Source organism: Artemia franciscana, chromosome 2, assembly GCF_032884065.1.
Source record: "Artemia franciscana chromosome 2, ASM3288406v1, whole genome shotgun sequence".
NCBI lineage: Eukaryota > Metazoa > Arthropoda > Branchiopoda > Anostraca > Artemiidae > Artemia > Artemia franciscana.
The window spans coordinates 42,039,776-42,053,688 of NC_088864.1; the positions used below are offsets into that span (position 1 = coordinate 42,039,776).

Genomic DNA, 13,913 nt, shown 5'->3' on the forward strand with positions numbered 1-13,913 from the left:
GGCATGCTGGATAATGTGTGGTTATTTATTACAGTGTTTTATTTATCCTCAATATTTTGCTCTGTTCAGAGGGTACATTTATGTGACCATTGTATGATATTTTAAAATTTTGATCCATACGGGTGGTTGATCCGGACAGTAACGATTGGCTTACTGTGGACTCAGGCGTGCCAAAACCAACCTCACGATTTTTTTTTTTTGGCTTTTCTCATATTTTAAACGTACTTCGAAGAAAAGATTAGGATATCAGAAACATTTCGTTTCTGCTATCATGTAAATGTAAGATAAAATACCCTGTAAGCATATGCTATAGCCCCATTGCATATAAGATTCCATATATCATATATATATATATATATATATATATATAAATATATATATATATATATATATATATATATATATATATATATATATATATATATATATATATATATATATATATATATAAATCTGACATTTTTGCTTTGATCCTATGTCTGCACACAATGCTATACTCTTACCCCCTTACACATCTCGTAAACCCCTCAAATTGTAAAGGTCGTTGGAACACATGGACCAAAATCATTTACATGGACCAAAATCATGTAAATTTAATGTTGAAGGAGTCCCTGTACTAATCTTTCGGGAAAATCCTGTCAACTGCATTTCGCATTAACTCTGTAATATAATCGTGGTTAAAATTTCAGCGCCAAGGATTAGTGGCTTGTATCGTAATTTGGAATGTGTCGTTTCCTGTTGTGCTTTTACTTTTTATGAATAGTTGGGTCAAGATCAGTTCTGGTATCAAACACTATATTGATGTCAAAGTTGGATCGGATTATTACTAAATGGCCAACAAACAGGGTTAAGTTTCCTTTAAGGCTATTTAGCTTTTCTTAGAAAATTTTAATCATGTATAAATTAATTTTTAGAAAAGTGAAGTTCAGTCCTTCAGAATTTTAATGCATGTTTTGAGGAATCCCTTGGCATGTAGTTTTTCAAAATTATTCAGGGTACGAATACGTACAAAATTCACATGAGAAAAACTTTTCCTTAAAATAACCAAAAAACTAACTGGTGAAATTTAAGTGGCGTGGCTTAATGTATGAAATGTTGTATCAAAGAAATTTGATCTCATGGTTGTGGTAATAGAAGGTGGGATATATGCTAGAGAGCCTTCTGAGATCCTGGAAAGGTAAACTGAAAAAAAGTTCTCCCGAAAAAAAAAGTTTTTAATCTTATTTTTTCTTTGTACTGTTTTCACTGGTGTTGCATATAATTATAATACACATTTTTATTATTTATATTTTGTGTTATTTTTATTTACGCATTTCCTCTTTCTGGTGTACATGGTTTAGCAATTAAAATGAACGTCGTATGTTTTCTTTAGTAAATGTGTATGACTGTCTTTGAGATTCCGCAGATTGTCATAAACGCCTCTTAGATGCATGTGGTTCGTAGGTGGGATGAGTCAGTTTTGCTACTTGAGCTAATTATTTATATTTAGGGTTTCCTTTCGTCTTCAAATTAAACAGAATTTCAGGTTCGTGTTTAGAAGGTTGAATCAAATGACGTGTATCAAATGACTAGTCTTCTATCCATATAAAACTTTGTAGTGAGGAAAAGGATAATTATGACAAAGATAACCCTAAAAGGTTGGGATCTTCTTTTGTAATTGAAATTATATTATGGACAAAACTTTCAATCTGACATCGTGACTCCTAATTTTTGGTATTAGGATAGTTTTGATGTAATTGTTTGCTGTATTTTTAAAGTAAATATTATGCATTAATGAATTCAAAGCAAGGCAATTGAGTTTAAAAGCACGAAACCTAAGATAGAGTCAGGTTTGGGTTTTAAAAATTGGCATTCACCAATTCGTCCAGCAAATACCGTCCAGCTCTAATTTTGGAGCTCTAAGCAATATGACCTTATTTATATGTTGTCCTCACACTCAGACTGTCTAATATCTTTTGCTTTTTTTTTGGGAAGTGCACCAAAGAAGAAGCTTTAAACAGGATTGGTGTAAAGCTGGGATGCTATCCTGTGCCGCAGTCAAAGAATAGTATCATTGACACACACCTAATTGAGAAACTTTAAGAATATACCTTGTTTAATGGAGCCATTAATTTGGAAGATGTTGAGTTTGTTGCATTCGCAGGCAAAATTTACACATGATATAATGAAATGAAGCCTGCAGACTCCCATTTTTGGCCACTCGTCTTATGGTCGATCTATTCCAGACGGTGATGGATCGTCTAAGAACATTAGGGTATTGACTGAACGGGCAGGAACTTTGGGGCTGGTGGAGCGATCAACAGAGCCAGGATAGGTGAAATGACTAACCTTTGAATTTATTTTCTTCGATGACCAAATTAATTCGACATGTCATCCACATTGGCTGGCTTGGCTTTCATGATTTTGACCTTCTTCTACTTTATTAATATGCCACTTTTATTGGCTCCATCGGACAGAGAACTTAGGGCTAGGAGAAGCTGCAGTTTATAGCTGTTGAGAAGTTCTAAGCTATGTGTGAAGTGACAGATGGTCACGATTCCCGACTCTGTCCCCAATCTCGTGACTGATAGTCAATATCTATGTTGTGAATGACAAGATGAGATCAGTTGCACAATTAAAGAGTTGTGATACAGCTATTCTCCCCAGAGTAGCCCTTTTTATGTCCTGATCAAGAAGAAGGGGCTCTGTTGGCCATTTAGGCAGACTTAACTCTGTATCTGAATGCATAGTTGAGTATTAGTAAGGAATGGCTCCTGTGGGACAGGAGTCCCACAGGACTCCTGTCCCACAGGAAAGGAATGGCTCATGTGGAGTCCCACATGTTTCGTCGATAGAATCAAAAACTGCTCTGGATTCAAAATAGACAATGAAACAAAGTCCATAAAATTCATTTGCCCTTCTGTTATTTGTTTCATTGTAGAAATTTGTTCGCATCATATGGAGTGAGAGGCGAACTTTTTATGAGGCAGGTGTTGAGGTATTTAAAGTCAATACGCGTGGCATTAATCAGTAAAGGAATGGGCTTAATCAATCGGGAATGATTGGATTTTGATTGCATTTTGTATTTTCCAGGGGTATGCGATCACCGTAATATTTTATTAAAAACCTATGTCATATAATAATATACGAATCGTTTTTAGGTAAAAGGAACAAGAGCTTTTGCAGATTTTGTCTAATAAAAGAAGAAATCTTAATTTGGTTGCAATTTATTTGTTTCCCCATTTTTTCTTTGTAAATTTTTTATAATAAGTTTAACAATCCCTGATCTGTGAATTTTTTCGCTTTCTTTGCTTTTTATTAATGCGTAGATACCACTTTTTATTAATACCCATAGGTTGTAGGGGGACAGGGGCTGACGCCTATAAACGGAACTCTTAATTTAAGAAAGTGTCGTGATCAATGCAGAGAAACTCGATGTTTTGCTAATTGCAATTTTCTGTTTTGCTGTATGACAAGAGAAATCTAAAAAGCTTCATAAAATTACTGGTTAGAAATGTTTATGTTTTTTTAATAGTTGCGAGTTTTGTTCCTTTTTTGGATACAAGATTTGTAAACAATTCGTACACTAAACAAAAGTAACTGAAAACCCGCCATTTCTCCAAAACGTTTTTTTAAGCTTCATTCTTCCTTTGCTTACAGGTACATGAAAAATTAAAGCCGATGATGGCAGATCTTCAAATGAGTAATTTAGAAAAAACGCTTCTCGCATGGTGTCGATATTCGGTCAAAGACTACGAAGGTGTTGGAATCAACAATTTCACTAGCTCTTGGTCGGACGGCTTGGCTTTTAATGCTGTTATTCACCGTTGGAGACCCAATTTATTCGATTGGGATTTTGTATCAAAAAGACATCCTAACGCTCGACTCGAACATGCATTTCGAACTGCGAAAAATCATCTTAAAATTGAAAGACTGCTTGATCCCGAAGATGTGAATAATAGCAGCCCAGACAAGAAATCGATTCTCATTTATGTTCTGTGCCTTTTTCAGGTTGGTTTTAAAAGTACTATTGTTAAGCCAATTCTTTCGGAAAATAGTTCGAAAGTTAAAGAATCATGTATCTTTCATTTATTTTATTTATCTCCCTACTAGTTGCTGAAGCCGATTTTTTTTTGCTTTTAGCTTGGGTTTTTGAAATCAAAGCACATCAAGCGCGAAATTCAGGTTCTAAGCGATTGCAGCTTGAATTTTTTTGTTACAAAGAAAGGGGTGGTGTATTAAGTGATTTGTCTCTAATCAGGATAAATAAAAAGGCGACGTGTATTGGTTCTCAGAATTTACCAACTGATTCAGCATGAGCTATTACCGCATATATTACCACATTGAAGTGAAAACTGAAATAGTAGAAACTGTGTGTGTGGACTTTGGATCGTTGATCTGAACTTAGAAATATAGTTAGAAGAGTATCGTAATGAAAGCCAATAGGCATTGATGTTTCTTTTAGCAGAACAGTTTTGTACAGTAAATACTCAAATCCTCCACATTATTTTAGCTGAAAGGAAACCTTCCCTTTGGGAAGCTCTGATAAATTCTGGCAAGCACTCTTTCCACAGTTAATGTTTTTAGTCTTTTTATAAAATTGAGTAAAATGCTAGATCACGGCAACTTGGTACGCACCAAAAAGGGGAAGGGTGGAGATGGGGATTATTTTGACTACTTTAACAGTAGTTTCACTAATTTAAGATGTTTTATTTTGAAATACTAGTTGTTATAAACGAATTGCCTTTTCTATGAGAATTTTAAATAATAGTTGATTTACTGGTTTGGGATAATAATGTCAAACTGCTTACAACGCTCTTCAACTTAAAGTTAGTTTATATCTGACCTATTGTAATATTCGCCACTAAAACAAAGTTGCTACGCTTAGGTAATGTTGCGAGTGTTAATTAACGGGTTGAATTTCATCCAGATAATTATTTTTAGTTTTTCCTCAAGTTAATCAACATTCTTTACTGCAAGTTATGGCGTACTAGGTTTATTTTAATAGTTTAATTTAATCAAAAAGCATCTTCCATTTAATTTGGTAGTTTCAGACCCTGCACTTCTTTTTAAAAGGCTACAAAAATGAAAGCAATTTTTAAGCGCATAAATCTTAACTAGCGATCGTAACAGGTTGTCATTCAGGGCGGAAGCTTGTGAAAGTTGAGATAAATAGAGTCTCAATTAAAATTAATGAATTGAATGTTCAGTAGACTGCACCAGTATATCGTATTTTTGTTGTTTTATCTCTTTGTGGAAGGAAATTTACTTATTTCGATTTTGATAAGATTTCAGCTGTGTCAGACCACGGAAGTATGCGAAATATTGATTCTAATTTGGACAAGGTTAGATTTCGACCTTTGATGTAACAGACGGAGTTAAATAAAAGTGTTTAATAAAGTTAATTGTTTATTACAATTATTTTTAATGAAGACAAAATATTTTCATCTTCTTTAAATTATTGCGTGCCTCCAGTTTCTTAACAATGAATATCCCCTGCCATATTTACATACTGTTTTTGCTTAATAATGGAACAATACACAAAATAGTCCTTGGTTTAAAATTCTCATTTATTCTAATGACAAATACCAGACATTTTCTCCCATTTCATTGAAGCCTCGGAACCTTTAAAATTAAGAAATCTCCTGACCTGCTTTATTATTTGAAACAAGTTATCTCAAATAAAATACCATATAATGGAGGGAAGTAACCCTCCCTTCCCATTATACCCATTAATAAGTATTAGTTTCTGTTTCATTGCCCGTTCATATTGTAGCTGTAAACTCTACATATTCTGCATGTTCTAACTTTTTTGTCTCTTGCAGGAATTGGGTTCTTCTTTGTTTTGTTTTTTGTAACTTGTCATAAATAATTGTTGTTATATAAATTACCAGAAAGAACGTTCGTTTTAAATGTTCGAACCAACATTTTTTTTTTCAATAGGCTCTACCACATGAAGGAATGGAACTACCTCAGCCAGAAGAACCACCTACTTCCAATTCAGATTTAGCCTCTTACCACGTCCTTCTTGAAGAGGTCCTCGTTTGGCTTCTTGCTTCGGGAGACAAAATTGAAGCGATGGCACCAGTTGCAACTGACTTGAAAAATTTGAAAAATCAATTTCATGAGCTTGAACAGTTTCTTATTGAGTTGACCCAACAACAGGGATCTATTGGAGAAGCAATACAGGAAGGCCACCGCCTGCTAAGGAATACTACAATGCCCACCGAAGAATTTGCTGATGTTACTCTGCAGATGAAAATGCTGACAGACAGATGGGAAAGTCTTCGACTAAAGGCGATGAACCGCCAATCCATCATACATAAATCCATTATGGAAATGCAGAAGTCCAAGCTAATAACGTTCAGAGATTGGCTTAGAGATTGTGAAGATCAGATATCTAGACTTGGAAATATGCCACAAGATATATCTGTTCTGGAAAAGTATCTTGGATACCATACCAAGCTGAAAGAGTTCTTAGATGAAAAGCAAACTGAAGTAGAAGATCTCTCTAAGCTTATTGTTGTGGTTGATGATAAAGAACCTGACGCTGGGGCTCATTTAGAAGATGAATTGAATGCTCTTGGGGAAAGATGGATTCACGTATGTCGATGGTCGAGGGAGCGATGGCCAAATGTAGAGGGAATAATGCAAGCTCATAGTGAAGTCAAGGATATCCTAATGAGAACCAAAGAACGAGTTCAAACTTCAGAACAGGCCCTAAAAATGTTAGAAGCAAACATTGATGTGCAATATGAACAGGAGGAAAAGCTTTTGGTGCGTACCTTTTTGAAACTAACTTAATATTTGAACTTATAAAATATGGAGTTGAGAAACATCACGTAAGAAAACTGGTCCTAATTATTGACCAGTAGTATAAGTTAAAGGATAGAGAAGACAATGGTTTTGCGAAGAAAAACAGACAAAAAGATATTTTTAGATATCACAATGACTTTCCATTCTTTTGTAATCTTAAAAGATCATTGTAATTTGCGAGACTAATTTGTGGTTGATGATCTAAATCGTATTATTTGTTTTTAAGTCCTAAAATGCTGAAATTAAAAAAAAAGAATATCGCTATAAAACACTCATACAATTAAAAAAAGAACAAAGAAAGAAACGAACGAAAAGCTATAAAAATAATGGCAAATATGTAATTGCAACTGCGCAGATGATGCTATTTTTTTGTACTATCTTCTTCTTTTTTTTTACTATTAATTATAGCTACCAGTAATGAGTCTGATGTTTATTCAATATTTTACCTACTCCGTAAACCTTTCAAAACTTTAAGCCCAAAAAACTAAAACAAAATCTCACATAGTTCCTTTTTTGGGTGTTGAAAATTTCCTTATTTTATTCATGAAGATTGTGGGTGCATGAAGATTTAGCTTCCAGGTGGGGGGGGGGGCGTGTCTGACTTTGTTCATTAACCTTTTGCCAGCAAATTGAAAATTGTGGTAAGATATGAAGATATGGAAATATGGGTATTCTGGCTTTCAGATGGTTTTTCGAGCAGTCATTTCAGCGGGACCTTGCAACATCATTCTAAGTCATGTTTATGTTTTGAGCTGTCCGTCAACCAGGGAGTCAAAACGTACCTAGATAATAGGATTAATAAACACTAAATAGCCTTCGTCAATCTAATATTGTAAAAAATTCGTAAGACGAACATGGCTGCCGTCGAGACTTTGTTCAGGCCGAATTGGTTCGTTTTTCTCGTCGGATTTTTTTGGCATGCTCTTAACAGAGACGTTGGTGAGATCAAAATAAGTGGGATATGAGATCCAGTGATAAATAAGCTGGAACAATATTATTTGAGAAAAAATCCCCTTTGCAATGCCGGCCTCCGACAACAAATTCTGCCTCAGCAAAGGAAAGGCATCGTCTTCTTTAGTCCTTGCAATGTTAAATTAACCCAGGTTATTTTTGGTATTATAAGTTTTATCTGGTAGTGTGTCCCTTTCTGGTATGTTTCTATTTTTCTAGTTTCTAGTTTTCTAGCGGATAATTAAAAAATTAAAAAAGCCTTAGGTGGGCTTGGCACAAGTCCCGTTAAAAACATTGCTTGAAACTTCCTGTCTAAAAGCCTATGAATCCACAGCCTATGTGAATTTAAACGCCAATTTAATTATGTTGAAAGATCAAGCTGGCCATAGTCATTGTATTTGGCTGGACAATCTAGCTTAATATCTTTGACATTAGTAAGTTATTTTTGTCGACAAGTTATGTTTTTTTACTGATATTTTTGTTGACACCTTTTAAACAACGTTAAACAAATATTGGTTAAAAGATTTAACGAAGGAAAAGAGTTTTGACACGTGGCTTAGGAGAGTGTTCCACCCTTTAGATTGACGAAAACGAGATTAGGATTGTACGGAACAGCAGACAACATAGTTTTATTTTCAGATGCTTCTAAGTCCTTTTCAAAAAAAATAATTCCATACTCGTTGGAAGCTTGTCAACACATTTTCTTTCTTGGTAACCAGAGGTTTGCCTGGCCTTGGCATACACGTACGTAGAATTTTGTTAAGGGACGTTGGAAAAAGGACTGAATATAGATGAATTACATCGAAAACGTATAGGTTGTCGTACAAATCATTAAAATCATCCTATTTTTGGGAGGGGAAAGGCTGGTTCTACGGAAAGAGGTCCAAAGACGGCCCTTCTCTTTGGCGTACTGGTCTGACTGTAATATGATGTTCAGTTCTCATCCGGGTTGCAGCGGCAGCTAGCAACCTAGTAAGAGACTATCATGTCCTAGAGTAAAAAACAAAATAGCCCATAACTTGTAAAACTAGAGCCAGAAAAAAAAAAAAAGAAGTACATTATTAGAACTGCCTTGTTCAATACCTCTGTATAGGAAACTAACTGTCCCTTGGCTTGAATAATATGGAAAATATATTGGTTTGAAAATCAAGAAAAATGGCTGCAACCACGATATTCTGCACATACGGCATTTGTTTTTTCTTTTCCTCAGATAGCGGGGCACTGGAACATCGTAGAGAGCTGTTTAATGGCTTATTTTAATGGAAATTGCCACATCTAACGCCTTTTGTAATTTACAAAAAATATTTTTTTTTAAATATAATCATTTTTACGAAAATCTGCACTTTCATGTACAAACTTGATGGATGACGTCATAATCGTAGGTCGAAATCACATATGACGTCATAAGTGAATCCAAAGTAAGTTTCATCGGATATTTGAAATTTCATCGGATCTTGCATATGGTGCCATACTGAGAATTCTGTCTTACTATTCCAACTAAGAAAAAGCCATATATATATGGAAGTGTTGTAAGGAAAACTTTCATGCCAAATGTAAAAAAACATTGTCTATTGTAACAAATAAACTTTTTCCCAGACTGGTTTCTTCTTTGCTTGAATATGTACATATTATTGACTTTTTATCTAGGACTTGGAGAAAGAAGTGAAAACCCTTGTTTCCGAGCTCCTTCGCCTTGACGGTCTTATTCAAAAGTTAAGCCAAGCATTGCAGTTACTTTTTCAAGGAAAACAGCCCAAAGAAGACCTTCCTTCTAAAGTTTGTATTATCCTTTATTTTGTTGCGTTTAAATTAACTTTATGATTTAAATTAGCGCTATTATACTGAAAAGTCACAAGTTTGAAAGACAAAGAATATCCATAAGTTTTGTCATTAGTTGACGCTTAATTTAACTGTTATATTGGAAAACCACAAAAGTGGAGAAATTTTTAAAACACTAAGATAATAAATGTATAATCAAACAGTTCGTGGTAATGAACTGTAGTAAGGAGCGACCCGGCTCAATAGTAACCAAAACTAAAAAAACGGAATTTTGATACCAATAGTTACATCAAAAGCATCGTAAAAACCCATCAAAAGTTGAGCCCCGAGAAAATTTGCCTTATTTCAGAAAATAGGGGGAAACACCACCTAAAAGTAATAGAATCTTAACGAAAACCACATTATCAGATTCAGCGCATCAGAGAACCCTACTGTAGAAGTTTCAAGCTCCTATCTACAAAAATGTGGAATTTTGTATTTTTTGCCAGAAGACAGATCACGGGTGCATGTTTATTTATTTGTTTGTTTTGTTTTTTTTCCAGGGGTGATCGTAACGACCCAGTGATCCTAGAATTTTGCAAGAGGGCTCATTCTAACGGAAATTAAAAGTTCTAGTTCCCTTTTTAAGTGACCAAAAAATTGGAGGGCACCTAGGCCCCCTCCCACGCCAATTTTTTCCCAAAGTCATCGGATCAAAAATCTGAGATAGCCATTTTATTCAGCATAGTCGACAAACCTTATAAATATGTCTTTGGGGACGACTTGCTTCCCCACAGTCTTCGTGGGAGGGGCTACAAGTTACAAACTTTGACCAGTGCTTACATATAGTAATGGTTATTGGAAAGTGTACAGACGTTTTCTGGGGCATTTTTTGGTTGGTGGGGAGGGGTTGAGGGGAGGGGGTCATATGGGGGGAACTTTCCATGAAGAAATTTGTCATGGGGGAAGAAAATCTCCATGAAGGGGGCGCAGGATTTTCTAGCATTACTTTGAAAAAAAAAACAATGAAAAAATAAATATGAAGAAGTTTTTTCAACTGAAAGTAAGGAGCAGCATTAAAACTTAAAACGAACAGACATTATTACGCATATGAGGGGTTCACCCTTCTCCTAATACCTCGCTCTTTACGCTTAAGTATTTTTAGTAATTTCAACTAATTATTCTACGGCCTTTGTGTTTCAGGTGTGATTCTTAAAGAATTGAGACAAAATTTAAGCTTTAGTGTAAAGAGAGAGGTACTGACTAGGGGGTGAACCCCCTCATATACGTAATCTATATACATATATAAATAAGTTGTCCGTGGGTTATGTCTGTTACACTATGTCTCTTATGCCAGATTATATCTTCTATATATATAAAAATAAGTTGTATGTATTTTTGTGTTGAGGGTTTGCATATGACGTCTGAAAAATAAAGAAGAAAAAGAAAACAAACTAAAATGAAAAAACTGGGAATTGCTTAAATATTTCGAAATATTTTGACAATAGATTACAGTAATTCGAAAACCTTAAAACAGATACTTAAAATTTTTAGGTTTATTATAAATTGTTGAGCTTTAGCAAGCTTGGCACGTGAAGAGGAATTTTTAGTATAGATCTTAAAATGACAGAAGAAACGGCCGAGGAATATGCTCATATAGTTAATTCAAAGAGAAATTTTAGTATAAATCCTACAATGGCAGAAGAAACAGCCGAGGAATCTGCTCAAAGGGTTAATGCCAAAAGGCTTGCGGCTAAAGAACGCAAAACCGCGCAGTTAGATGAAAATCCACCTGGAGAGCGAGAGTCAAAACGTATCAAAACTGAAAATGATAGCGATGATGATTGGGTTTGGGATTTTGACTTGGATAAGGTCACCAATGCCTACCAGATTTTAGTTAAAAAAAACAAAAGTTCGGCGATATGTATTTCATAGTGACGCTGAAAAATAAAGAAGAAAAAGAAAACTGAAAAAAGAAAAAAGGTAAAAAACTAAAAAAAACTAAAAAGAAAAAACTAAGACAAAAAAAAACAAATAAAAGCGAAAAAACTAAAAAAAAGAAACAACTAAAAAAAACTGGGAATTGCACAAATATTTCAATATATTTTGACAATAGATTAAAGTAATTCGAAAACCTTAAAACAGATACCCAAAATTTTGAGGTTTATTATAAATTGTTGGAGCTTTAGCATGCTTGGCACGTAAAGATTTTTCCAAGTGTCAATGTTAGAATGAACATTGACAAATTGAAGAAAACAAATCAATAAAAAGAAGAAACTAAAAAAAAGAAAAACTAAGAAAAGAAAAAACTAAAAAAGAAAAAAAACTAAATAAGAAACTGTATCTATATATATATAAAAATAAGTTGTATATATGCATGTTTGTTTGTTTGTGGGTTCGCATTTGACGTCATTATAAGTATATAAGGCTTTGTATATGACGTCATTATAAGATGACACTACAGACCGGAACACCGCGACAGAAATGACGACCGGGACGCAGGGAATATAAATGACGACCGGGACACTCAAAGAGAAATTACAGACCGGGACACAAATGACGACCGGGACACCGGGACAGAGGGAATATAAATGACGACCGGGACACTCAAAGAGAAATTACAGACTGGGATACCGGGACACAAATGACGACCGGGACACAGGGAATATAAATGACGACCAGGACACAGGGACACAACTACAACGGGGACGCCGGGGGCACAGGGGGATATATAAATGACGACGGGGACACAGGGAATGTTCGATTAGCAATCACCATCAACAAAGCTCAAGGGCAATCGTTAGAAAAATGCTGTATAGATCTGAATACGGATTGTTTTCCCATGGACAATTATTATGTTGCATGTTCAAGAGTTGGTAAACCTGACAATCTATTTATATGGACAGACAATGGGACAGCAAAGAATGTTGTATATTCGCAAGTTTTACGTAGTTAAAATATATATATATATATATATATATATATATATATATATATATATATATATATATATATATATATATATATATATATATATATATATATATATCTATATTCACAGGTGGGACACAGGGACACAACTACAATGGCGCGTAACTAATATGGCGCGTAACGACTTACGCGCGCGGGGGGGCTTGAGGGGGGGGGAAGCGCCCCCATCAACTAGGTGTTGGGGTGGCGCGAAGCGCCACCCCAACAGCTAGTAAAACATACAAATATAGACGTTCGTTACGGAAGCTAATTCGTAAGTTATGTATAAAAACGTTCGTAAAAAATCAAAAGTTCTAGTTGTGTTTTTAAGTAACCCAAAATTTGGAGGGCAACTAGGCCTCCTCCCCCGCTCCTTCTTTCTCAAAATCATTCGATCAAAACTTTGAGAAAGCCATTTAGCCAAAAAAATAAATATGCAAATTTCGTTTTAATTATTAATCTGCGGACATGCAAAATCAAAACATAATTCAACAAGAGCTAAGAGCTCATATGGCACTTGTGACGAGGTCGGAAGTGCCGAGAGCTCATATGGTACGAGGTCGGAAGAGCCAAGAGCTCATTTGGACGAGATCGGAAGAGCCGAGAGCTCATATGGTACGAGGTCGGAAGAGCCAAGAGCCAAGAGCTCATTTGGCACTTGTGAGAAGGTCAGAACCTAAAGTTAAACTTTATAGCACAAGATCCTTCTAAATATCAAATTTCATTAAGATCTGGTCACCCTTTCGTAAGTTACAAATACCTCAATTTTCAAAATTACCTCCCCCCTCCCAATTCCACCAAAGAGAGCAGATCCGGTCCAGTTATGTCAGTCACGTATCTTAGACAGGTTTCTATTCTTCCCATCCAGTTTCATCCTGATCTCACCGCTTTAAGTATTTTCTAAGATTTCCGGTCCCCCCAACTGCCCCCCCCCCAATTACGTTTGATCCGGTTGAGATTTAAAATAAGATATCAGAGTTACGAGGTCCTTCTAAATATGAAGTTTCATGAAGATCCGATCACTCCTTCGTAAGTTAAAAATACGTTATTTTTCTTATTTTTCAGAATTACCCCCCCCCCCCCGCAATTGAGCGGATCCGTTCCAATTATGTAAATTACGTATGCAAGACTTTTGCTTATTTTTCCAACCAAGTTTCATCCCAATCCTTCCAATCTAAGCTTTTCCCATCATTTTAGGTCTCCCCACCCGAAACTTCCCCCAATGTCACCAGATCCGGTCAGGATTTAAAATAAGAGCTTTGAGCCACGATATCCTTCTAAAAATCAAATTTCATGGAGATCCAATCACCCGTTCGTAAGTTAAAAATACCTCATTTTTTCTAATTTTTCAGAATTACCCCCCCCCCCCCCCAACTACCCAAAAGAGAGCGGATCCGTTCCGTTTATGTCAATCATCTATCTAGGACTTGTGTTTATTT

The 13,913-nt window shown here is 35.3% G+C and overlaps 1 protein-coding gene across 3 annotated transcripts in view; it reads left to right on the forward strand.

The window, feature by feature from the left end:
• LOC136041926 (utrophin-like) overlaps positions 1 to 13,913 on the forward strand; it is a 427,919-nt gene that overhangs the window by 21,465 nt on the left and 392,541 nt on the right. For 2 of the 3 annotated variants that reach the window (XM_065726724.1, XM_065726734.1), the window contains exons 5-7: positions 3,640 to 3,990; positions 5,923 to 6,756; positions 9,394 to 9,522. In XM_065726724.1, the coding sequence (XP_065582796.1) occupies positions 3,640 to 3,990; positions 5,923 to 6,756; positions 9,394 to 9,522 (1,314 nt within the window). Of the gene's footprint in view, positions 1 to 1,551; positions 1,638 to 3,639; positions 3,991 to 5,922; positions 6,757 to 9,393; positions 9,523 to 13,913 lie in introns of those variants that run through there. The other variant, XM_065726743.1, reaches the window with a different exon arrangement.